Source organism: Bombus affinis, chromosome 8 (assembly GCF_024516045.1).
Source record: "Bombus affinis isolate iyBomAffi1 chromosome 8, iyBomAffi1.2, whole genome shotgun sequence".
Classification (NCBI taxonomy): domain Eukaryota; kingdom Metazoa; phylum Arthropoda; class Insecta; order Hymenoptera; family Apidae; genus Bombus; species Bombus affinis.
In genome coordinates this window covers 4,135,775-4,160,011 of record NC_066351.1, presented here as the reverse complement: position 1 = coordinate 4,160,011, position 24,237 = coordinate 4,135,775, and the positions used below count along the sequence as shown (strand labels likewise).

General features: G+C 33.6%; 3 protein-coding genes and 1 long non-coding RNA gene across 12 annotated transcripts in view; 1 reads left to right on the top strand and 3 right to left on the bottom strand.

Moving 5' to 3' along the window:
• Positions 1 to 18: 18 nt before the first annotated feature.
• On the bottom strand, positions 19 to 1,997 carry LOC126919525 (uncharacterized). 2 transcript variants are annotated; one of them, XR_007711686.1, is made up of 4 exons: positions 1,983 to 1,997; positions 1,849 to 1,889; positions 1,252 to 1,768; positions 21 to 1,053 (listed from the first exon to the last, which is right to left on the bottom strand). It is a non-coding gene; the product is annotated as an uncharacterized LOC126919525 (long non-coding RNA). The 2 variants fall into 2 exon arrangements; XR_007711685.1 differs by having other exon boundaries at positions 19 to 1,053; positions 1,252 to 1,889.
• LOC126919524 (short coiled-coil protein B) lies at positions 1,584 to 3,989 on the top strand. 3 transcript variants are annotated; one of them, XM_050728868.1, is made up of 4 exons: positions 1,584 to 1,732; positions 2,189 to 2,308; positions 2,381 to 2,467; positions 2,557 to 3,989. In XM_050728868.1, exons 1-4 carry the CDS (start codon positions 1,660 to 1,662, stop codon positions 2,697 to 2,699), a joined length of 423 nt encoding a protein of 140 aa, XP_050584825.1. In that variant the 5' UTR covers positions 1,584 to 1,659; the 3' UTR covers positions 2,700 to 3,989. The 3 variants fall into 3 exon arrangements, with proteins under 3 accessions (XP_050584825.1, XP_050584824.1, XP_050584823.1); XM_050728867.1 differs by having other exon boundaries at positions 2,366 to 2,467; XM_050728866.1 differs by having other exon boundaries at positions 2,189 to 2,467.
• LOC126919523 (fibroblast growth factor 1-like) lies at positions 3,430 to 10,855 on the bottom strand. The gene is made up of 5 exons (XM_050728865.1): positions 10,544 to 10,855; positions 8,293 to 8,541; positions 4,889 to 5,073; positions 4,645 to 4,748; positions 3,430 to 4,409 (listed from the first exon to the last, which is right to left on the bottom strand). Exons 2-5 carry the CDS (start codon positions 8,508 to 8,510, stop codon positions 4,221 to 4,223), a joined length of 696 nt encoding a protein of 231 aa, XP_050584822.1. The 5' UTR covers positions 8,511 to 8,541; positions 10,544 to 10,855; the 3' UTR covers positions 3,430 to 4,220.
• A 4,774-nt stretch (positions 10,856 to 15,629) lies between these two features.
• Positions 15,630 to 24,237, bottom strand: part of LOC126919519 (LIM domain only protein 7) — a 156,456-nt gene continuing 147,848 nt past the window's right edge. For 5 of the 6 annotated variants that reach the window (XM_050728855.1, XM_050728852.1, XM_050728858.1 and 2 more), the window contains 10 exons: positions 23,591 to 23,818; positions 22,073 to 22,434; positions 20,529 to 20,904; positions 19,792 to 19,848; positions 19,233 to 19,555; positions 18,292 to 18,532; positions 17,648 to 17,850; positions 17,391 to 17,563; positions 17,040 to 17,204; positions 15,630 to 16,696 (listed from right to left, as the gene is read on the bottom strand). In XM_050728855.1, coding sequence (XP_050584812.1) covers positions 16,674 to 16,696; positions 17,040 to 17,204; positions 17,391 to 17,563; positions 17,648 to 17,850; positions 18,292 to 18,532; positions 19,233 to 19,555; positions 19,792 to 19,848; positions 20,529 to 20,904; positions 22,073 to 22,434; positions 23,591 to 23,818 — 2,151 coding nt within the window. In that variant the 3' untranslated portion in view covers positions 15,630 to 16,673. The remainder of the gene's footprint in view (positions 16,697 to 17,039; positions 17,205 to 17,390; positions 17,564 to 17,647; positions 17,851 to 18,291; positions 18,533 to 19,232; positions 19,556 to 19,791; positions 19,849 to 20,528; positions 20,905 to 22,072; positions 22,435 to 23,590; positions 23,819 to 24,237) is intronic. The other variant, XM_050728857.1, reaches the window with a different exon arrangement.

The following is a 24,237-nucleotide window of genomic DNA, read 5'->3' as shown; positions in this document are numbered from 1 at the left end:
ATGTTTATGTAATATATTAAGTAACTGTAATATTCTCAATATTTTCGAGGACATCATGCAGTTCATTTTGCATTTCGAAGATAGTTCCGAATCCTTCGGCTTTAAATTCTTTGAAGATACACACTACGCGTAATTCTAGACTACTATATAAAATTCGCATCATATACGCGAAAATGAATGATTCGGTTGACCCACAAAAATTCTTGGAAACGAGATACTGGATCAGCTTCTTGTTATTACCGACTTTAAGTGATTCTCATTCGATTCTTTATAAAAAGAAAATTTACAGTTCTTTTGAAAATGAAACTACATATATACAATATTAAAGAGATAATTGTTCGTGTAAATAATGTGATATTTTATTTAATATGAAATTTATGCAACAGAGAATGTATAATGTATAGAGGATAACTGATTTAAAGAAAAATCGAATCGTATGCAGTGAGAACCGTTACCTGTATCTGTTCCTTATATCTCTTAAAATATGGTGATCACATTTCATTAAAACAAGTAGTCTTGATATTTAAAAAGTATAATTGCAATTGTGGAATAGAACAGTTGAAATCTATAAAATGGAAGATCATTATAAACTCTCAAGAAACTTGTATTACCTCAGCGTATATTAATAATGTCAACTGTAATAACAGAATAATCTTGAAACCTGAACATTCTACTACATTTTCACTGCCTCATATTATCGTAGATCAAGCTCAAAATATGTGTTTATGTTTCATAATTATGCAATTAGGAAATCTAAGATGCCACAATTGCTGAGCCTCGAAATCTGAGCTTATACTTCTCTTGCTGTAATCATCTGATCTTAAAATTAGAAATCAGAACATTTTTGTCAAATTTTCAAACCGCATTTTTAATTTTCAATTCATCTGTCTATTCATGCATATTTGTAATCTATGTTCTTCTATCTCAATTAATCAGCATATCTACCGTCGAAAAGTTCGGAGTGTAGTCCATTTGTTGTTTGCATAGGACTATAGGGGCGCTATATTATTACTCTACTTTTCTCAGTCAATCTTTTCCACACATACCTAGGCCCTAAATATAAAAATATCATATTAATAAAATCTTCTCACTAAAATCTTTATAGATTCCTATTTTACATCGAAACCCTCAAACATTTACGATTATTCTACAATAAAACTTCATTTATAATCAATAACCCAATGAAATCACAATATATAATCAAAAAATAACATTTAAAATATTTCTTCCAAGCAAATATTCATATAGTACCTTCTAAAATAATGAAATCACATGAAAGTCCATTTTCCTTATTCAGATGGTAATTCCCACAGTATTATCCATGTATTATCACATAGAATAGTAGGACTCGGTGCCTGTAGGTGTCATCAAAAAAGCAAATGGCGAGCAAGAGCAGTGTCAAACGACATTAAGTCGTTGAATCATCTAGAAATTGAATTGATATTTTCAAGAATTTAGTTAGTAAACTTTTCGATTATACGATTTGTCACTTAGGGTATAACGATCGATCATATCTTGTATCTTTTTCAACAAACGTGGCAACGGTCTCGTGTGGGTTTCCCGTGGAAATCGATAAACTTCAAGGGTCAAACGTTGTACTTGCGCGCAGGTTTGCTTGGAAGTGTGTTATTTCTCTCGTAGAGCATCCTACGCGTCAAGATGTCCACTTCGATGACAGACAAGCTTCTGGATGACATGAACAGCATACCGCTGGCAGACGATGATCCACAAGGTAGGGAACTCGTGCCCATGTCTTTGACCCAATTCTCTTAATTCCAATCATCGCATCTTCGTTATAACCTGTTTTTAAGTTTTCCTTAGCGTTCCATGAAATATTTAAACACTTACCTTAGACGGAATCTCGTTGCTTCAGCTTTTAGATTGACGTTCTAATGACAAGAAAATTTATGAAATCGTGGTAAATTGTTAAATGTATAGTTTATTGGCTAATGCAACTAATTAATTTTCGAGTATTTACATACGTGTTGATTCTTGATAAAACGCGAGGTATTTCTGGAATTTTTGGGTCACACAATCCGTGTACTGTTCATATATGAAAAATTCTATTATTTATTATATATATATAAAAATTGTGAAATTGTTATCATCCAAGCGATTAAGGAAATTTAATTTCTGTTAAATTTGCATTATACAAGATAACAGTTAGAATTATTGTTTCTATATACAGTGATAATTCCCGAAGAAGAAATTTTGGACAATAGCTGCCACATATCTGATGCACTTGGCAGTGGACACAGCATGGATTCTATACCATCTACATTTACAAATGGAAGTTGTAGTCCTAACAGTAAGTCTCAAATCGTTTACACTCTACTATTTCACAAAATATCATCAAGCATTCAAGATTATGTGACTGTAGGTTTAGATCCTGATATAAGCCCAGATGAGCAAGAAGAAAAGGCAAGATTGATTGCTCAAGTGCTTGAACTTCAGAACACATTAGATGGTAAATAAATTTCGAATGTGGTCTACAATTCTTACATATACATTTAATTTACTTAAAATGATTTTCTAAAATATCTTTTTACCGCTCAGATTTATCCCAGAGAGTAGATAGCGTAAAGGAGGAAAACCTGAAGTTGAGAAGTGAAAATCAAGTGCTGAGCCAGTATATTGAGAATTTAATGTCAGCATCGAGTGTTTTTCAATCTACGAGCCCCAACACCAAAAAGAAGTGAATTCACGTTGTCACCTTAGATAACAAATATCGAAGAAACAGGGATCTTAAAATAATGTGATCTTTAATCCTCCATAAAGAGTATGTACACGCATTTATACTTATAACTGCCTTATTTCACGAGAAGAACATAAAATTATTGTAGATATAAGAATTCTCAAAACACTGTTTATTTATAGTCTATTTAGTATATTCTGCTTATTTCATATTTACACGTTTCATTAATTCGTGTACATACTGTTTATAGAAAAACTCATTTGCGAGCAAAAATTCGCCCGTTTTTTCTTGAAGCGCATATTCGAATCGAATTTGAATTCCGAATTCACGATCCAAATCTGTAGGTCGAGGAATTCATTGTTCAATTTTTTCTTTTTTTAGTCACCGCATACGCTTTTTGCTTAAAAAACGTTTACGCATTTGTTACTTACTACCAAAGAATTCCATTTTGTATTTCGTGCAATGTCGTGTGTATTTGAAGAATCTCAGTTGTCATGACCTAATCTCTTATTGTAAGTATGAAAGTTTATATGAAAGATTAAAATGTGCAATTTGAATGATTGAAATCAAACAATATGCTAGACTTATAATTAAATATCAGTTTCTTGATGTTTTCTGGTGTAAGATTCGTTTTCAGTATTAAATCGCAATTGTTAAAGTTAGTTATCGCTTTTTCACGTATTTGATACTTATAAATAAGAATGCAAGGGTTATAAATGTTTGTAGTTACCGTATTTAATCAAACACCAACATTTTTTAATTCGAGCTTTCGCTTAAGGGTTTCGACATACGTGTATGCAATGTATGTAGATGTACAAAAGAGATAAGAAATAATTATATATATACAATTACATATAGATATAAATAAATATATATATATATATATTATGTATACATATATGTAGTATATATTATATACCATAATTATATATATTATGTACTAATGTATAGTATAATAGTATATATATATATTACATATGATTATATAATATATTAATATAAATTAACGTTCGTGTAAATGCTGCGAGCACAGTGTACATTTTAATCACTAATTTAACTGACTGATTGAAAACGATCGACACTTTGCCTGCAGCATGTTCGATCAACGATTATTACTGCAACTGAGAAAGAAAAAAGATAAGGAAAAAATAATAAAGAAAAAGAAATGTACTGCAATTTAAAACTGCAACTTACAATGAAGTTTCAGTTGGAGGGCACAAGCAGAATGCACAATCTCAAATTATTTCATTGTTGAGTAACATAGTGTTATAATAAACATTATATTCTATTGGAAGGCAACGAGATTATTTATTTCCCATAAAAAGTGTATAATTGATTTCTTGTCGAACGTATGATTTTCGTTGTTAGTAAAAAATTACATAAATTCGTTAAAAAGATTTTTTAAAGTTCGCCATGATGCATCATGATTGATTTAATTTAACATTTGGTGTCTTTTTCTTTGTTTAGGATTCACATAATTGTTACGAATTAATTTAGTTACAGAAATATAAAATATTCGTAGAAATTAATCTTGTCGTATTGCTAGGAATTGTATCGATTTTTGGCCCCAACTTGTTTTTGGTCCTGGCTTTGCTCGCCCATTTTTCTTTATTCCTATCCACCATCCCTGATTCGCGTATTTTCGTGATCGAAAAGCATCGTAGGAACCGACGTTCCATTGCTCCCATTCTGTGTTATCTTTGTTTGCGCTTAACTGAAATAAATTAATAACAATTATTTGAAACGACTAGCCCCCCATCATTATTTACGTAGATTTCAAATTATATTTATCACTTGATATAATCAAAACAAATTTACATGAATTTAAAAGTACAAATTCTACACTATAAGATACATAAAAATAATGAAACATAATAACTTTGTAACCAATTTCTAGAAATTTAATTATTTTACTCACTACACCTAGTAATAAAAATCCGCGACCTTACCTCACCATATAAACGTCCCTTCTTATTGAAAGCCAAATACAGACTAGTTTCAAGACTTTGTATTCGAATCACTCCAAATGATACCGGTATAATGTGAAGCAAAGCTAGAAATTAATAGAACGAAGAAATTAAAAAAAACTGCTTTCTTCATCCACACTGCAGTTTTTAATGATTATAACAATAAAGTGAATCAATGTGGTTTTTATAGTACAGAATTTTTATTTTCATTTTTCGTTGTAGTTACCATGTGGCTCGTTCGTGGCACTCAAACCTCGAACTCGACCAGAGTTCGAAACAGCAAGATGGTATCCGGTTCGACAGAACAATTTGATTACCAAACAATTGTACACAGGATTTTGTGCCGGTTTCCTGGGATCCCATATTACGTAAGGCGGTCGTTTAACCGATTCCGTGATGTAATGCGGAGTTCTGTAAAGGAGAATACAATATTTAGAATCTCCAAACACACACCGGCCGTCTATAAACGTAAATACCAAGTCTACAAATATACACTTAATTTTAAATGTCAATCTTAGACAAAAAGATCCTCGAGACACCAGATAGAAATTTCTTTGAAGTTTTTAGTCACCGTAATATTTTTTGATCACTGTCCCTCCTTCTCTCTTGCGAAGTTTCCAGAAATTAACATATTCATAGTAGGTACTATAAGCTTTTTTTTATTGTGACTTTATTCGGATTTTTAACTTTTATAGTTTCTGTAAAATCTATTATTCTAATACGTATTTTAATTTTTGTATTTTGACAAAACGATACGTAAATTAATTTATTTATATTTTCCAATAACGTTACGTTTACACAACTTTCACGTGCTATTTCATTGACCCGGTTAATATTTATTAATATCTTTATTATAAATAAGTTTCGATATATAAATCAATTTCTTATTTTTCGAATGAAAATAATATCGAAGAGAAAAAGATGACACTTCTTGACTATTGAAATAATAGCGACGAGAGTAGGATAAGCTGTCATACGAAACAGATTTATTGCGAAATAACACCTCGGAACGCGCTATATTTATAACATATCACTACGTTTGGAAAAATGGGCCGATCGACTTTTCAGGTCAGTAAGCTTCGTGAATGAAGCGTGCTTCGTTACACCGTAGACGTTTTCCAACCCCGTTAATTTTAAACAGATGCTCGAGGGGAAGGAACGCAATACCAATAGACTTTATTCGACAAGCAGTGCATCAACTGATGATAATCAAGCTAATGGTACCAATAATGAAACGTGAAAAATACAAAGTGGGTCACGCAATTAGGGTAGATTATACATACAGCGATTAACAAAAGTATTCGAACATTTGTAGAAACATTTTACGAATATATTATGCGTGTTACAAAAAACATTTTGAAATTTCATTAGTGATGAAACACGATTATCATGAGTGCATTAGGAAACTGTAAAACGAATTTCAAAATGTGTATGTATACAAAAGTTACAATATGTTTATTGCAAAATATAAAATTCAGCGAATGATTTGTGCATGATCCTAGTCAATGCAAAAAATAAAAAAAAGATGTAAAATACTGTTTAATAATGAAATATAGGTCAACAATTGTAAGCGTACTGCTCCCACGATGAAATGAAATATTTTCTTCGTTTAAAATTCATCAATTTAAAAATTATTACGTCTTGACATTGCACGAACACGCCCCCGTTAATTACACGTAGAATGTGTACTATGATCTATTTGTTGAAACTCGAGCGCACACGGTCATAAACGTCGATCCTAATTTTGCGTTTCACGTCGTGCGTGTGCTTTAATGCAATTCACGCGGAATTGCAGACACGTCGGTTCGTCGGTTGCCACGGTGCTCGAATACCGGTAATAATATAACGTGAACTATACTTACTCCCTATACCTAGTGACCCTGCAACAATATAGAGCAGAAAGTAAATCGATTCAAGTGATCAATGAATACATATCGCGTATCATGTTGTACGGTGTCTGCTACAGTTCTTCATCCATATTCTAATTTCAAGGTCTACCCTGTTCTTATCTTTAAACAGTGATTTCGCGTATCATTTTATGAGATTATTACGCAATTATTTTAGGTTACCGAATCATTCAATTTAAGATCACCGCATATAATGATCTCGATTGACCCCCTGCGTTCCAATTTTTTTCGTAAAATCTCATCAAATTCAACAGATACAAAATAAAATTTGCATTCGTTAATCTTAACATTTTGCCGTTCATATAAATTTACTAGTAACTTCAACCTGTAGCCGGCGATTTTTGGTAGAAAGTTTCAAGTTCATAAACTTTATGTAAAGGGTCACCCAGCGTGTGACACTGACGTGGTGTCACGAAAATGTTGAACTTGAAGATTTAAAACTAAAGTTAAAATTCAACTTAAATTTCTTTATAAACACAAACCTAAATACAAACCTATATTTATCAAATGAAAATCATAATATGCGCTATATGGTTGAATTTCGCGCCATTCGTTCAATGAGAAGAATATCTTTACCATATACGTACATTCTAACACGTGTAATAGTATTTTAAACAACAGACTGTTTTTAATAAAAATACCTCGTCGTTTAATTAACTATTGAATTAATCCCCGCTTAATGATCTATAAAGTAGAGCGTCAGAAAGATTGATAAATTTAAAGCGACTTTATCACGGTACGGAGCGAAAAATAAATCTCGTTAGGTGATCGATGAACTCATTACGGTTCCTTGTGCAACAATGCCCACGTCCCCTTGACTTTTGTTTACCGTAATAATCATCCTTCCATTTGGTACAAGAACTAGACAGCTTTGTGACAATGTTCACTGACCCTCTTCTCCACGCAATAAACTGATTAATTTCACCTTCGAGATCCGAAAACGTTCCAAAACGATCGAAGGGGAAAGCCATAATATGAATAATAGGAAATTTTAAACTGTTAACTTCGCAGTACGCTAGGTGGAGAATTAATCGATTCAAGTGATTAATGAACGTTTATTGTAGGTGGACGTTAAAAGGAAATTACGTCTGTAGACTTATTGTTGCTAGTTTGCAACCCGCTCACAGAAGAATCCGCTGTAAAATATGCATCAACTCTTTCATCAATGTCAAAAATTCATGCATCGCTGCACAAATTATTACGTTAATGCGGATAATCGAGCAGAAATGTACGATTCTGGTCAATTAGTTTCGTTAAATCGCGAAGAAGAGAAAATTTAGAGTAGCGATATTAAAGAATTTTAGAAAATTTCGTAATACAATGTAGCAACTACAAGTACTAATATTTTTAAATCTTGTTCATAAAATAGAAATAAAATGTAATATAGAAATAATATAATGCAACAATTATAAACACCAATTTCTTTTTAAATCTTGTTCTTATTCTAATTTTGTTTCATGAATAAGATCACTGTAATTTGTGATCAATTATCAAATTATATACTTTCAGAGAATTTCTAATTTCCATGTTTATACAAAACGTAATAATTTATAAGAGATTAGCTTTAATAGTAGACGATATTTTAATTAGGAAGTTTCATTGAACAAAGTCAGCTAATAATTAAAGTTTACCATCGAATTGTAATTCGATTAATGTCTGTACAACGTAACGAAGATTCGATCTTATTCTCGGCTATCGACAGCTCGTAATTATCGGCAAATACCCGTTCTCGTCGAACTTCACTGTAGTGGTCGGATGTCTCCTGGTCTCCCTTTTCCTCCTGCGATCCCCATTGATCTCCTTTTCGTTTCCAGGCCCTTTCTCCTCGCAGATTGATAGATCGGAATCGTAGCTGTCGTCGCTGCAACTGTCATCGATGTCGCTGCATTCCTCATCGCATGTTGGTGCTTCTAAGTTTTCGTGAATCCAACGAAGACTCATCCTCTTGTAATAATTTTATTCCCTTGATTACCTTGATAATTTAAGAAAACAAATTTTATTAGTGTATGTAGACGAGATCGATTATTTTACCTCGAATGAGGAAAATAATTAAAATATTTACACCATAATACACGATACGTCTACGTAGAATTATATTAAAGTACAATGGAATTTCATCCTGTAAACATTTGAGAATCTAACGATGATTGATCCTCCTATGGTAATTCTGTCCCCTCTGTACTGTAATTTACGACTGACATGACATGAGGGAAACAAACTTTATTTGTGGATAGTAACGACTTTTTTGTGGATAATTCGAGGGCTGTATTTCACGTTTCATGGGAAAAATATATTTTTTTGCTCAAAACTGTGTATGTTTCTATAGTTTATTTGGAATTTATGATGTTACAGGATATAGGATGTGAAAAATGAGTTTGTGAAAATTGTTAGTTTGATTTGGAACGTAGGAGAAAAAAGTAAAGTGTAGATCATTAAAGATCTGAAGTATTTAATTTATCTTAATTTAATATAAGTTTTGTAATTTCTAGATAAATTGTGTGTTACGTTTAAACAATATAAAGATTGAGAGAGGATAAAATAAAGATGAGCACGGGATTAAACGTAAAATATAACGGAGAATAGTACGGTTCAGAATTAGCGGTAGTCTCGGTCTGTTAAAAGTTAAAACAACAGTTCGAATGAAAAACAAGCGTGAATAATACGGAGAAATTTACACCCACAAAAACCCATTGAGATCTTACGTGATTCCAGATGGTTATAAACGTACTGTTAGTGTTCGACAAATATAAAGGTATAAATATGATTCCCAATTCATTTTATGCTTCGTTGAATCAGCGAAACAGACCATCGATTGATGGAAAATATAAATAGGAAAATTGTCGAAATTGATTATAGTTTATTGAATTTTTTATTTTTGCGGGAGTATCGTGAAAAGCACTTCTGTTTGTAGTTTAATGAATAGAAAACTAACGGTGTTTCCGGTCTGGTAATGTCCAATTACGAGGATAAAGAAATAATAGTTCGGATTGTGTACCATTCGATATGCTATCACCAATGTAACATAAATTAGTCATAGTATAAAAATAAATTAAAAACGTTGGTTAATGTCAAGATTTCTTTACTTGGAATTTACGAAACTAACGATTATAAAATGCTGGGAACGTTTCACTCGTTAAATTCAATTTCGAAATTGTACGCGTTTTTCTACATAAAAAATTCACTTTCCAGTTTTGCAACACTCACTTTTCCTCGAGGTGAACCTGAATCTGATGAACAAATTTTTTACGCAAATCTTTTGTTACAATTCAAACAATTCGAAAATGTTAGATCTCAATTCTACGTTTCTTGGTAGAAAATAGATACTATAATACATTGACGACTGATATTCATAACATCCAAGACAAACAGTTATGAGTTATATTATACTTAGATAATCTTGGTACAAGGAGCTACGCACGTGATGATCGTTCGAAACACTCAACCGTGTATATGATAATTCAGAGAATTTACATGAACATTTCAAAGGAATTATATTTCAAAGTTTAAAAAGAGTCAAAGATTTAAACAATTTTGAATTCTTGACAAGAATGACTAATCTCACGATAATACGAAGCAAATTCTATTTCTTGACATGAAGTGCAGAGTCACGAGTTATACAAAAGCAGATAAGAAATTCAAACAACTCTTCTGTCATATTGTCAATGTCAATTTCTCAATTTCATTATATGTACATATCCTTATATGATCAGTGTTCAATTCTCGAGAAACAAATTACTTACTTCCATGAGTTCATTTATTAGAAGAAAATGGCACATACACACATAATAACAAATTCGAAGGTAAATTTTCAAAGTAGTTACATTTGTAACGTCATCACCTTCTTTTGCTTTCCAGTCTATAAAGTTGATTAACGTAGCTTCTGAACGATTGAAATTATCGTGCAGGTGATAAACCAATGATTTGGTAAAACAATTACATATAACGAAATCCCACGCACAATACAAACGTCTCACCTGTCTAAACGTCCGGATAACGCTATTGCGGATCTCGGAAGCAAGTTTCACCCGGTGGATCTCACGGCGATCAGGATTCGAAACAAAAACGCGGTAGTAGCCGATCGACACAGACCTACGGGTTTCGCAACAGTAGAGCGTCAATTGAACAACTGTGGTCGCGGTTCCGTTTCACGAGGTCCACGGGCACATTGTTCGCGTAGTGCACGATTCACCGGCGTCGATGGATGTGCAGACGCACCAGAGCTCGCCTCCTACCCAGGTGCCTCCGCGTTTATCATACGACTGAGCCGTCTCTGCTCCGCGAACCTACGTCGGATAATACTGGATATGACGCCGGCCTATTGGTAGACGGGGTAGTCAGCGGTGGTCAGCAATTCGAAGTAGACTAAATTAAAAACGGGACACGCGGCCAAAATGCGAGCTCAACGAAACGAAAGATCTTTTGTCAGCACCTCGCGAAACTCTGTAAACGAGACACCACCGACAACGCCACTCGTCTAGATAACAATGTCTCATTGAATGTCTACATTTTCTTATCCGTTTACTTTCGTTTCATTTTATCTACTAATACGTTTCATGTCACGCGAAACATTTCGTTTAAGCAATTTGTTTTGATATCTTGATTAGGAAACAGAAAGAAAATTATATATATTGTTAAAATTATTCTTGCGCAATAATTTGCTGACTAATAATATCAATGAATTGACAAATGAGAATTTTACGTCATATAGAATAACCAAATTAACATTTTACTTGTATTATCATCAAACTCTTCATGATGAGAAACAGAACATCTAGGTACATGCTTTATTTGCTCTTCTATGAAAAAATTTCTCAAGACGAGGTTACACTATTTCAGGGAGCACATATAACAATGGGAAAATTTTTCTTCAAATCGCTTTTTTACGAAGTTTCAAAGTCATCGATATCTTCTAGAATGAAACCCTAGATTTTCTTATATAATTCATGAATGCACTTTCTCATTTCCTATGTAAAAGTATGAACACAATTTTGTGTCACATAATCTACTGGAATGTAGTGATCGAGAATTTGTTGCGCAATGGAGTTTAGCTGAGCTTCAGGATTGCAATCTTCGCTTAAAATGAATTTCCGAATGAGTATCGTATGGCTCGCTCCATATCGTGCTGTCGAAACCACGAAATAAAATATCTAGGAATTTTTGCTGTTATCATAGGAAAAACCAATCAAATTGACATATTTATGAATCTCCGGATTTCAATTAAATTATTTAAATTTCATAGTCTTTATGGAGAATCTTTCAAACTTGAAATTAAAATAAAATGATATAAATTATTTCTATGCTTTTATGAATCACAATCTATGACTGATACGTAAGTATAAATTTATATTATCATTACATAATATCTATCAACTCCCACGCCACCATGATAATGATATAACGATTTTTTATATGTAACCTACACATGTAAACGTACTTTTCTATATTCCTAGAAAATAATGGAAAATAAATAGAAAAGGAGAAATAGTTTGCTGAATATATGTCAATGAATATGTGGAATATAAAATTAATGATTGTTGTATAATGTGCGCATTATGTGTCATAACCAGATAACGTTACCTTTAAAATGCAACCAAGTCTGGTCTCTGGAGCCTCGTCAACCGCTATGGGACATGCCGTAGTTTCCTGACATGTAACAATGGTTGTGGTTGGAGTGAAACATATATGCATGTAACACGGCGAACGACCGCTACTTTTCCTGCAAAAGTTTCAACTAGATTATCGATGACCAAAGTTCAAAGCTACATAGTTGCATAGGGCCTGTCTGGAATGAAGGTATCGTTATTTTATTCACTCGATACTTTTGCGTTGTTCTCTTCCGGTGCATTCTGATTTATCAATTTTGCATCATCCTCCACGCTTTTTCTTGTGGAAACGCGATTCAATTAGAGCGGTGTATATTAGCTGCTAATGATTGAAAACCAGTTTAAGAAGTTATGTTCCTTTTTCTAAGAATTCACACTATATTTTTTAAAGAATTTTCTGCCAAGTGCATTCACAATTTTTTCTGATTTTCTTAAACGTGCTTTCTGGAAATCTTTGCAGGAATTCTAAGAATTTTGTAATACTAATCCTAATATTATTTGTATAAAGATCACAGGTGGAAGACATGATAATCTACCAACTCTGGTTTTTTACAATCATATTATACTCTTCATCAAAATATAATGTCGATATATGTCAAAACTCTACATGCACCTACTCTCCACATACATTCCTGGAATTGCTCTTTTAACATAAATATTTGTTCGTTCATACCGTATTCGTGGAGTGACGAATAATGAAAAATAAAACAGAAATAGAGGAAGTACGTCGCTTAAGTTGACACAGTTATGTTTCTCTTGATGATGGACAGCACACACTTTGACATTTAATGAATCTACCACCTATAATTCAAACTAACTCGCGAAATATTTGTTGCCTGAAGGTTGAACTATTCCACCGATTCTATCGAAAAAGTAATTTTGTTCCCGATTGCTATCTAATGTGTAGCATACCGAAATAGATATGCGTCTGTTAATGGAAAATATTCAAATTAACTATATTGAAAAGATGATTCGTCAAGTTAGATCAGACTACTAAAAGCAGTCTGTTTTTCGACGAGTGATGGTCGTTTGGTATTTTTCTAGCATTGACAAAGTCGAAAATTACTATGAAATTGCTCGGTGTTTCTAGAGCGGAGACTTCTTATTCCTTAATCTAGACTTCGCGTGCTGTTCGTCTATGGTAAGGAAGAAACGATAGAAATCATAGTTTTGAGAAAATTAAGGACAATCCTTATATCGTGGAAGATCCTAAGGTTTTGTAAGTTACCGGAAAGAACTTGAATGATTTACGGTTGCGTGCAAGTATTGTATCGAATTGATTATCTATTCAACGGGTAAATTTTATGGTCGACAAAGATCTAAGCAGTTAGAAGTGTTACGCTCCAGTTTGGAATATCTATTGTATGTGTTTAACGAACTGAGGATAAAAACGTATCTCACATCTGAATATCTTGTAACGGTATCAAAAGACTATCAGAATTTCGAAATTAACTTTTGACTATTTTAATTTTTATTAATAGATTCTTCTAATAGTTTTCTAATAATTTTCTACACTAATCTTCTTATATATCCTTGCAGAACATTTTTTTAAATCTCAAGATCACGTTGAATCTGTTTCAATGGGATGACGTGAAATAGAATTTTTAGATCATTTCAAAATATGAATCAGGTGCCTTAAAATCGAGCCAACATAAAATGAATAAAAATAAAAATGTTATGCAAAATTTCAATTAAAATAATTTTAGCATACTCCATTTGCAATTTTATTTTCAATCAATTTACATTATCGATTTCTGCTTCCTAACATTATAGCTATGAAAAGGAATTCCAAGCACACGCTTAGTATTTTTTTCATCTCTATTTATCTCTCCACCTATATTCTACGACTTTATGCAATTTAATGAATTTGAAGTGTTTATAACATTATGGTAAGCTATACACATATATTGCTCGGCCTGTAATGGGTTAAATTCGTTTTCCACCCCAAATTTCGTTCTTTGGTCAAACCTATCGGCAAAAGCAATTATCAGAACTACAGACCTTCAAACCGGTGTGCTCAATTATCTGTCTTCTATAATTCTATAACACGACTGGGAACAGGACGTACGATTTATCAAAATTGCTGAAACGTGAGACTCGTGTCATCGCGATTTATCCCCGTGTGATGAACGTGCACACGTTCGACTATTGAGGGATGTTACTCGAGTTACTGAAACTGATCAAGCATGTCGAGAGGTGGCTGAGTAATTCAATTCCCCGTGACGAGCTGCAACGCAGTTCCAGCCACCGATTCGTCTCTCTTCGACGCCGGCTTTTCACGCTGTTACGTAATTCAACCTAGAATTAATCTTTTCCAAGGAAGCAGGGTGCGGCGAAATGGATATCCAGCTACCGTGTGCACGTGCATTATACTCTATTCTGTTTGTGAGACAGTACTCGTCAATCTATGCCTCTAATTCTCATAGTCGTGATGTTGACGAAGTTTCTTGTGTGTTTCAACACATGTGAGAGAGTTGAGTGAAAGTTTGTCGAATGGAAAGTGTTGTGCGAATTCTTAAACTTTTCCTGTAAAAACATGCATATAATGTTAGATATAATTCAAAGTTGAGAATATCCTTGTTTTGCTAAATTGTGTCTTAGACAGAGGAATTTGTTAAAATTTCAGAAGTTGATTTCTATCAATAAATACATTTTTGAAGTCTCAGAGCTTGATATGTACATTATAGGTAGACAAAAGACCAGTGTCGAAATCTATTTATTATAATAAATTTGCCCTTCGCGTCTTTCTCCTGGATTTAAAAAAATGAATATGAAAAAGATGGAAAGTAAATTCATAGATTATCTATAAAATATATCTCAGTTTTTATTATAGTCGAAACTGCTAAGTTCAAGAAATTCAAGGAATAGGTCAGTAGATAAAAGAATATTACTGTTTTCAAACTTCTATTTTTACTTCATCTCTTTAATTACAAATAGTTTAGGAAACTTATGATTCATACATGATTAACTTTTTCTTTATGTGAATATTTTAACTGATGTTTTTACCAAGAACTTTATTTTAGATGAAAGGAATTTATTAACGTTGAATAAACAAATTCTTTAACATTTATTAACTTTAGTATAGTAATTGCTTACGATAAAACCAGCTATGAAAGTTTTTAATGAAGTTCACACGAGGAAGTAAAAAGTTCATCAGGAATGTATCTTCCAGAAGTTTAAAACGTTCGACGACCCTTAGCCTCTTATTTTTCGACGTCAGCAGACTCTCTTTTTATCTGATTAGCTATAGTCTCTGCTAGTTCTTTTACGAGCATCAAAGGCTCTAAATATAGACTGATGATGGATCATCGAAAATTTCCATCACAGGAAAAGATCCACCATGTTTGCGTACCTTTTTATTCGCTATAATCAGACGGTTAAATTAGCGTATAATTAATTCAGTGATTTTTAAGTAGGATGTATTGAAGCGACAGGAAATCGAGGTAAGATAACCAACTTTATCGCTATAATAAACATTTATTCTCAATAATATAAAATTACATGTTCGCAATAACACGAGACACATATCATACAATATTTCACAATAGCAAGTATGCGTATGCGATGCGATATGACGGTTGCACACGACGACTATTATCGATCAAAGGGGTAACAAAAAGTAATCGTCGTCGAATCGCGCGACGCATCGAGCATTTTTCATATTTTTTCTTTGTTATTTCGTCACAGTGAAGGGAAAGAAAGAACACAAAATTCGAGCCTAATTGCATCTCGTTATACAACTTTACAGTTAATGGCGCTGTACTACCATAATAATCAACTAGAATCTAAATGATCGCTTGTGAAATACAGAGGCTTGTGTCATTCCATTTGATTGAAATTATCTACTGATTTGTAAGCATTTAGAAGAAAAATTAGAGAGAGAAAAAAACAGTGAACAAAATAAGAGACAAGTATCTCAAAGAATTAGAAAAAGGAAGGGAGGGGGTGAGTTTCGTATTATAGCCGTCACACATCAAAGGGATTTTCTCTCATAAATACCACACGGAGTAACTATATTACAAAAATATACATATGAATAGTTCGCCGATATTTCGCTAAATCCACACAAAATCGACACATTTTTTTTCAGTGTGTCGACAGCTGCCATTTTTGCGATTTCTCAATTCACTGAATTTTATTTCCCTAATATTATGCTAATTACATAAATACACGTTTATTTACATGTTGCTGTCTGTACGTCCTAATAGTTAGTCGATTGAAAAGAAATCGGCGTGTTACGTGAAAAAGAATCTTGATTTCATTTTTTTTTTTTTTTTAATTAAAGCGCACGTAGGAATACCTTACGTAAGACGAGGACTCCACGTCCATTTTGCTTCTCGCTCGTACCGTTTATCAGACTTTTATGTACAGAAAAGAGTTGGTGCCGCGGTCGCGTATCACCGGTAGCTAAATGATCAACTATAACTTATAAAATATAGCTGAACGATGCTATATTCAAGTTAGTCAATGTGGTCCCATTAACTACTGTTTGGTTTTGGTTTCACACGCAACTGAACTTGACACCTGAAACATTTTATAATAATATATATAAGATAATTTTTATGATAAATATAATAACAAATATAATATAGTTTTTATTATAAGATAGTAAGATTGAAAACGAAAGAAAGAACAAAATATTGCAAATTAATAAAATGTAGAAAATAAATTTGTTGTATAAAAATTCTTTACTTAAATGTATACTTTATAATCTATAATCTTTTTAACAAGATTGTTCTGAAAAATAGCTTTTACGTTTATTCGTTCACTAATAAAAAAAAAAAAAAAAAAAAACGTTGGCTGGGGATCATTGACGTTTACCTAATTTTAATCATAGGTATAAATAGGGTAAGCTAAATGTGGATACCGTCGTCACTGGAGTAGCAGTTATGGCAGTGAAGCTTTTGATTCCTAACGCGCACGTCTGTTCCCATTAATCCGTCACCGAGCCGAACATGACACACGCAGCATTTGAAACATTCCATGTGATAGAACAGCCGCAAGCTTTCGATAATCATCGCAGCGCCTCGACCTGATGATTCAAAATTAGTCATCTCATTTCATTTTCCAAACGATTTAAATTAGTATAATATAACAATCACTTTAAACTAAGTTAAGAATGTGGAGAGAAGATTGACAAATTTTTAGGTAAACGCTTCAAAATCTTTTCATTTTTCTATCAAATATTATATTTTATAACGCATTTTTCTTTACGCACCTAATTCATCTCCACAATGCGAGCATTTTTTTTTCCCACTAACGCTTAACATTTTCTCCTGATTCTCGTTATTTATCGTAGGCGGTTGCTGAGGTTTTTGAGGCTGCATAACATGTTGCTGCGGTTGATGTTGCAACGCAGAGAGATGCTCCTGGCTGGTACTATGTTCTAATCTATAAAAATTCAAAGCGAATTGAATAAATAATTCCTAAAAGTTATGACAAATTTATGAGAAATTTCTTTGTTTCGATATTAACCTTCTTCTTGGCGGAAGAGGTTTCTCCTGCGCTCTATTCTGCACTCTTTGCGTAAGGGTTTGTATGATAGAGTCAGGCAATGGTTTACTGTCCGACCTGGTAGGAGTCATAGCATAAGGAACCGACGTCCCTGTTACGTGCATTTGAGGTTTCCGCGGTGGCGATCGTTGATTCTTTTCACTAATCCTTCTTTGTTCTGCTTCCTATTCATCATACCATTTAAATTTGAGATTAATAACATTTATTATGCAGGTTAATATCAATTAAGTTAAATTGACATTATTTGTTTCCTACAAAACATGATGGATTTATCATCTATTTTCAAAAGCTTATATCTTCGAATCTATTAGAATATTCCCTTCCTTAAGTACTTCATATTAAAATACTTCTATCTAATCATCAGGACACATAAAAATCAGAAAATCGACAAACATAAACTTTTCATATTAGTTCCGTGTGTAAATATGTGTAATTTTGTATTATACTTTCGCGTTTCCCCTATTTTATATTATTAATATCATCAGGTGTAAATGTTATTTCTAAATTTGATATAATAAACAATTTGATATATGACTTGATAAAGTTGTGAAAATTATTCGTGTTATATTTTAATTGTTTCTTGTGAGATATCATAAAATATTTACCTGAATAAGCCAATGCTGGTAATTCAAATCGTGAGCGCCTCGTGGCACGTCGCTCTTCCTTCGTTGAACCCATTGATCGCCTTGAACGATTCGTGGTCGAGGAACTGCACTGAGAGCTTGCAATGTTTGCCTGCTCATCTGTTGACCAGCATGGCTCGCGAGTGTTGTAACCGATGCACTGTGTCGCAAAGGAGCATCCACTTGCTGAGGGATCGAATCTGCTGACGGAATTCTGCTGCTCCTGTTCATTTTACAATGTTATCCATACAAACTATTACTATTTCATTCGATCTTTGTTTTTATCATTGCTTTTCGTTCTTTCAAATTTATAGAATCTGTTCAAGTGCCGAAACTTTGTACAACATTTAATCGCATGTCGTTAAGATATTACTTTAACTTTGAATTTTATTATATTTAATCTTTAACTTCTATTGTAAAATTATGTTAAGCACAGGCGATATCAACTGATCAAAGATTATGAATGACTGCTCTGCAAGCAGAGATTGCACGACGTATCGTCCAGACAGACGAATGTTACATCAGACGCAACAAAGCGTAAAGTTTCTGCAGGAAATTAAGTGACACGATTCGTAGTGCTATATTTTATCTCTAATTTGCATTTCCTGTTAGTTACGATCTGTTCCAAACACCGACGTAACAATGTACTGTTGCAATTTGGCGAACTATCTAGAATTGAGTTTGTTCGATGTAAAGTTCCTGTCACTTTAACAGAATGCAACTATATATCTTTAAAAATACCATTTTAGAAATACTATTATCTTGTAATTTTTACATACATTTTGAGATTGGTTACAAATCATATTGTTAATGAACTTTCAAAATGTTTTACATAAAAACTTTTCTATAGAACCAGTGTAAGTAGATAAAATAAATCTTTTCTTAATGATACACATTACTATTAAATTTTAAATGATATTTACCTGATGGTAACGTCCCTTTGCCTCTGTTCTATTAAACGCAGCGGTTTGGCTGGTGGTATAGGAGGAGGCGGAGGTCTTCTTCTTTGCACGTCTTGAAGTTGAAGATTTGGCATCGACGATCTATAATTCACCGATTGTTGACTCTTGAACTGTTGGATATTGTTCGCAGACGTATGCGCGACATCTTGCAAGGATTTCCATTGTTCTTGCAATTGTTCTGCCAATTTAAGCTGCTTTTGTTCGCGATACGCCAAGTTGTTTCGTTGGCGCTTTAATTCTTCTTGTTCTAACTGCAGCAACTCCCTTTCCACTCTGAGGACTTCCTACTCAGAGAATTAATTAATTCATTATAATCTATTATTATTCTATTTTTATTATTATTTTGTTATTAACGTGAATTCTCCTTTACAAAATGTGTACGCTTTCGAATCATCTTTTTACTTTTACTTCGTGAAGCTTAGAAAATAAAATTTGTAATTCTGCTAAATTGCCTTGTTCTTGTTAAAAGCAAGCATCGAGAAAAAACGGCAAGAGTTACAAAAGATACTGTTTCCCTTACCCCGGAAGCAAATTCGTCTTCTTCGTCGTTCAAACCAGCACCAACCAATGACGTGTTCTGCGAATCATTATCAACGATAGTCCCGTTAACGTTTACAGTGCGATATACTTAATTTACAGCATGCAGCTATTTAGTGACTTTGTGAGAATATTTAGCGTTTCTTCGCAATGAAAAATATCCTTTCTTAATATAAAATATGGTTCCATCGTTTGATAAAAAATATCGTCTCCTGTAAAAAGAACTAACAAATTCTAGTATTGAGAGTGGAAATATGTTCTGAAATTATTAAATCGTAATTCTTTAATTTCAACCATGGAACTATTGCCACTAGCTCATGAGCATTCAAAAATAATATAAATAATATGTAGGCCAATTTAAGAAAAGCATATGAAAGATCTCCGCTGGAAGAAAATGACTTCAAGTTTGTTATTTGTCACAATGTTTCACTTCTTCTGGACAAATACATATTTTGCTCTGTCAAACTTTCTTCTCCTATTCAATTCATTCAGCCAAACGGGACTCTCTGTATATATATGTATACTCAACACTTAAAAATTATTGCAAAATACAAAACTACAAATTTTCTTTTCGAAACTGGAAATGTAACTACCTCGTACCACAAACTTAATTCCAACTCGAGTGTTCCAAAGCATCCGCACCCACATAATAAAAACACCAACAAAAAAGAACATATATATATATATATATGTAAAGAATACGAAAGTAAAGACCCATACCTCTTGTTCACGAATTTGGCTCTCCATGGCCCTGATACGTTTCTCTTCTATGCGACGAGCATCAGCTACTCTTCTCTCCTCCTGAATCTCATTTTGAATCCTAAGCTGTTCCGCCTGCGCTCTCAACTCCTCCTCTTGTCTTTTCTCTTCGGCACGCTTCGCCTCTGCTTCAGCCCTCGCCGCTTCCTGCTGCCTCGCGGTCTCCTCCTGCTGTTGTTTCCGCAACGTCTCCTCCTGCTTGCGTGTGTTGTCCTCGTTCTTCCTTAGTGTCTCTTCCTGTCGACGTAAGGCCGCTTCCTGGGCGCGTTCCCGTTCTAGTTGCATCTTCTCCTCTTCGAGCTCGCGCAGTTTGTGCGCCAATTTCTCGCCCAAGTCACTGTGTCGTCATGAATTTCTCGATTATTCGACTTCAAGCTTAAGTCGACTTTATTTGTGATTTTGTTCTACTTGTAAAAAGGCTTACAGGATTCGAGAGAAGGCATAGCAATAGCGACAGTCAAGCGGCAGGAAAAGACCATCAGTGTGTTCAAGGTAAAAGTGTTTTATTTCATTTCATCACCGTTTGTACATTGTACATTGATCCCGAGATACAAGTTTGTTGTAGTTCCATTATGTACATATACAAGATATGCTTAGAAATATTGGTACGTCGCACAATAGTCCAAGATATGAATTTAGTGGCTCAACAAACTTTCAGTGAAAGAAATAATCCAGTTTTCTATTCTCTATTCATGGATTTGAACATGTTAAAAGTAACTAGAAGAATAGAAAATTAATTCTCATGATTCAGATTTATTGTAATATCTATGTTTTAATAATAGAAAACATTAAAACAAACAAAATTAAGAATATCGAATCTCTGAAATAATGAAAAAATGATTTAACTTTGAAATGACTAATTTTGAAGTTATATTCTTAAGTCATGTTCGAAATTTCTTGGAAAATAATTTTAATTAATCTATGATATAATGAATCCTTGTTTACTTAAATTTTTGATTCTGTTTTCTAAACCATTAAGCTACTGAATTCTGTTTATGGACCATCGTGTGTCGTAGTGATCACTGAAGACGCCAGTTCATGAAAAACCTGATAAGACATAGAACATTAGAATTTTTAAAAATTATCTAAATTTTTTGTAAATAATTAATAAAAAAATAAATCATAATAGTACTTTATTAAGCGATATTGACGTCTTCAGTTTCACTGGCATGCTTCCAACGGCAAGAAAAATTACAAGAATTTTCGTGCAAACATACAAGAGAAACATTAAAGAGAACCTCAAAGCACTTCCATGAAACTCAAAAGGACCGAGAAAGTAAGAATCCTCTATCTATCTGGAACTGTATATGTATAGAAAACCGATAAAATTCAGAAACGAGTGTGTATTACATTACGCTTAATTCTGAAGAGTGTACGGAGAAGAAGCGGAAAATTTACAAATTTATGTAGAGATAAGCGATATCGAGCCTAGTCGATTTTACTCTAACACCCTTCTTGGCTGCAATACCCCCACACGATACAATTTTTCCTTGGATAATTCCTACCTGTTCAGCTCACGATTGTTGCCGTACCGCCACTGTTCCTCTTTCTCAAGGACCTCGATGATCTCCCTTTCTTTTTTTGTGATCTCGTCTTCTTCGGAAGAGGTGACGCTGGCGCCGAATGGCTCACTGCTTTGGCGACTATGTTGAGACATATCGGGACTGACCGGTTGCTTCGTCCAGTCTTCGACGTGGCCCAGTTCGACCCCTGAATCTCTTTCGTGGCTGGAATCCTGCTCGTAGTTGCTGTCTGTGTCGTACGAGCGACGATGAAGCTGTTCGATGCGTCTTTCCTCCGCCAGAATCGCAGCCATGTCCGGTGGCTTTGTTAGAGTCAACTCGCGTTCCAGTTCGTCATCGTTTACCTGGAAATTGAAGCATGGTTCAGTATCGTTTGTGTGATGGGATAGGAATTTTTTTTTAGTTTGATGGAATGTGAAGTATTTTTTAACTCTCGAAGCTTGGGCCCTGAAACAACAGCGGAGGGGAGTTAAAATAGCTCTGAATGTATACACGGTTATCCATAAGTAATAGGCCATATCTTCATTTAATATAAGACGTGATAATTAGTTCAAGTTACCTAGGAAACGATTAATCGATCAAAATTTTCTACTTAGGTAAGATAATAATCTAACAATTCATAACTACTTCAGAGAATTAAATTATTTGAGATCTGAGAGTTAGGAGTTTTTCGAACTGCCAAGATAACGTGTATTGTTCAAAATTTTTGGTCAATGTTACATACTAAGAATATTTTCACTATAACAAATATGTTTGTCTTAATTGTATGTTTTAATCTGTTGGATCAATCATCAATTGTACGTTTCCTCTAAATGATAATGATATAACAAGCTATAAGCATTAAATCATTTTGATAGAACAACATAGTTTCTTCATTTACGTAATTCCTCTTTCATATTTTACCATATGCGAAACATTACGTGTCTTAGTTTTTGTAGTGTTTAATCACAATACCTACAATAATATTAATGGTATCGATTAGATAGCGATATCAAAAATTCTTAGACTAGTTTATGAAATCAAGACAAATAAAATAAAGACAATTTTTCATCGAACAAAAAAGTACTAAAATTATTAAGAAGACTTATTCGCAAGAAATAAACGCGTAGTAGTATCGCGGTCAACGAACGAACACGCGAGTCTCATCAGGCTAGATTAACGCGCAGCATAATTGCGAATGTGAGTTACGTAAATCCATTCACGTGCTCCAATTAATATCATTAAACGATGTTACGCCTGCGATATCATCTCTCGCAACGTTAAACACGGGTGCGCTAACGGCCATGGAACACATCAGCTTCCGGAAACAAGTGAAAGCCACTGGAAGGAGGTGGAAAGCCGTGAGAAGAAACGAAAGTTACGATAGAGTGTCGACGTTCTGTCGTGAAAAAAAATTTCGAGTCTCGTACACGCTTTTCCGTGCTGAATATTTCAATATACGTCGAACGGAGAAAATCGGGAGCGATTTCATTCCACGTATTAGACACAACTGTCGCATACCCCTTCGATTCCAAGAAAATCAGAGCGCCTCGTGCGTAGTTCCTTCTTTATTCTGCGAGTAGAATTCAATCTTTTTAGAGGTTCCACTGGAAGATTTTCTTCGTCGCTGATGTCCACTGGTGGTGGTGGTGGTTTCTCTTTCGGAGGCTCCACGCTGGTTGGTGGCCCCAGAGGAAACGCCAAACCGGCGACTATTTCCTCGTCGCTTGATAAATTTAGCGGCAAAATCTGTAAAAGGAAAACTTAAAATGAAAAACACAAGAAAAATGCCATGAAGAAAAGACACGATATATAACATTTTTCATTTTCCATAAAAGAACGATTTTAAAATCATAATACAATCACATGAATCACATATCACGAAAACTGTTTTCATAAAATTTAGTTACGAGATTCTCCTAGAGAAAAACATTTACATCAAAGATATTGATTTCAGAAATGTTGACTATTATCACTACAAACTCGCAAATCACAATCACTGTTTCATTAATATTAGAACAACTAAATCTGTCCAGTTACAGATTTCAAAATTCCTTTTTTTTTTTACAATTATTATAAATAAATAAATCACAACTATAGTTTTTGTAAATTTAATTTAGCTTCGAAACCAAATAAAAAGACAATTTTAGTAACGTGTAGTAAATTGA

Coding starts and splice junctions, on each gene's coding strand:
- LOC126919523 (XM_050728865.1), bottom strand. CDS start 8,510: ATGAGTCTTCGTTGGATTCACGAAAACTTAGAAGCACCAACATGCGAT. Junction 5,074..8,292: donor GTGAAGTTCGACGAGAACGG/GTATTTGCCGAT, acceptor TCTCCTTTACAG/AACTCCGCATTACATCACGG. Junction 4,410..4,644: donor AGGGACGTTTATATGGTGAG/GTAAGGTCGCGG, acceptor AATTTATTTCAG/TTAAGCGCAAACAAAGATAA.
- LOC126919524 (XM_050728866.1), top strand. CDS start 1,660: ATGTCCACTTCGATGACAGACAAGCTTCTGGATGACATGAACAGCATA. Junction 1,733..2,188: donor GGCAGACGATGATCCACAAG/GTAGGGAACTCG, acceptor TTCTATATACAG/TGATAATTCCCGAAGAAGAA. Junction 2,468..2,556: donor ACTTCAGAACACATTAGATG/GTAAATAAATTT, acceptor TTTACCGCTCAG/ATTTATCCCAGAGAGTAGAT.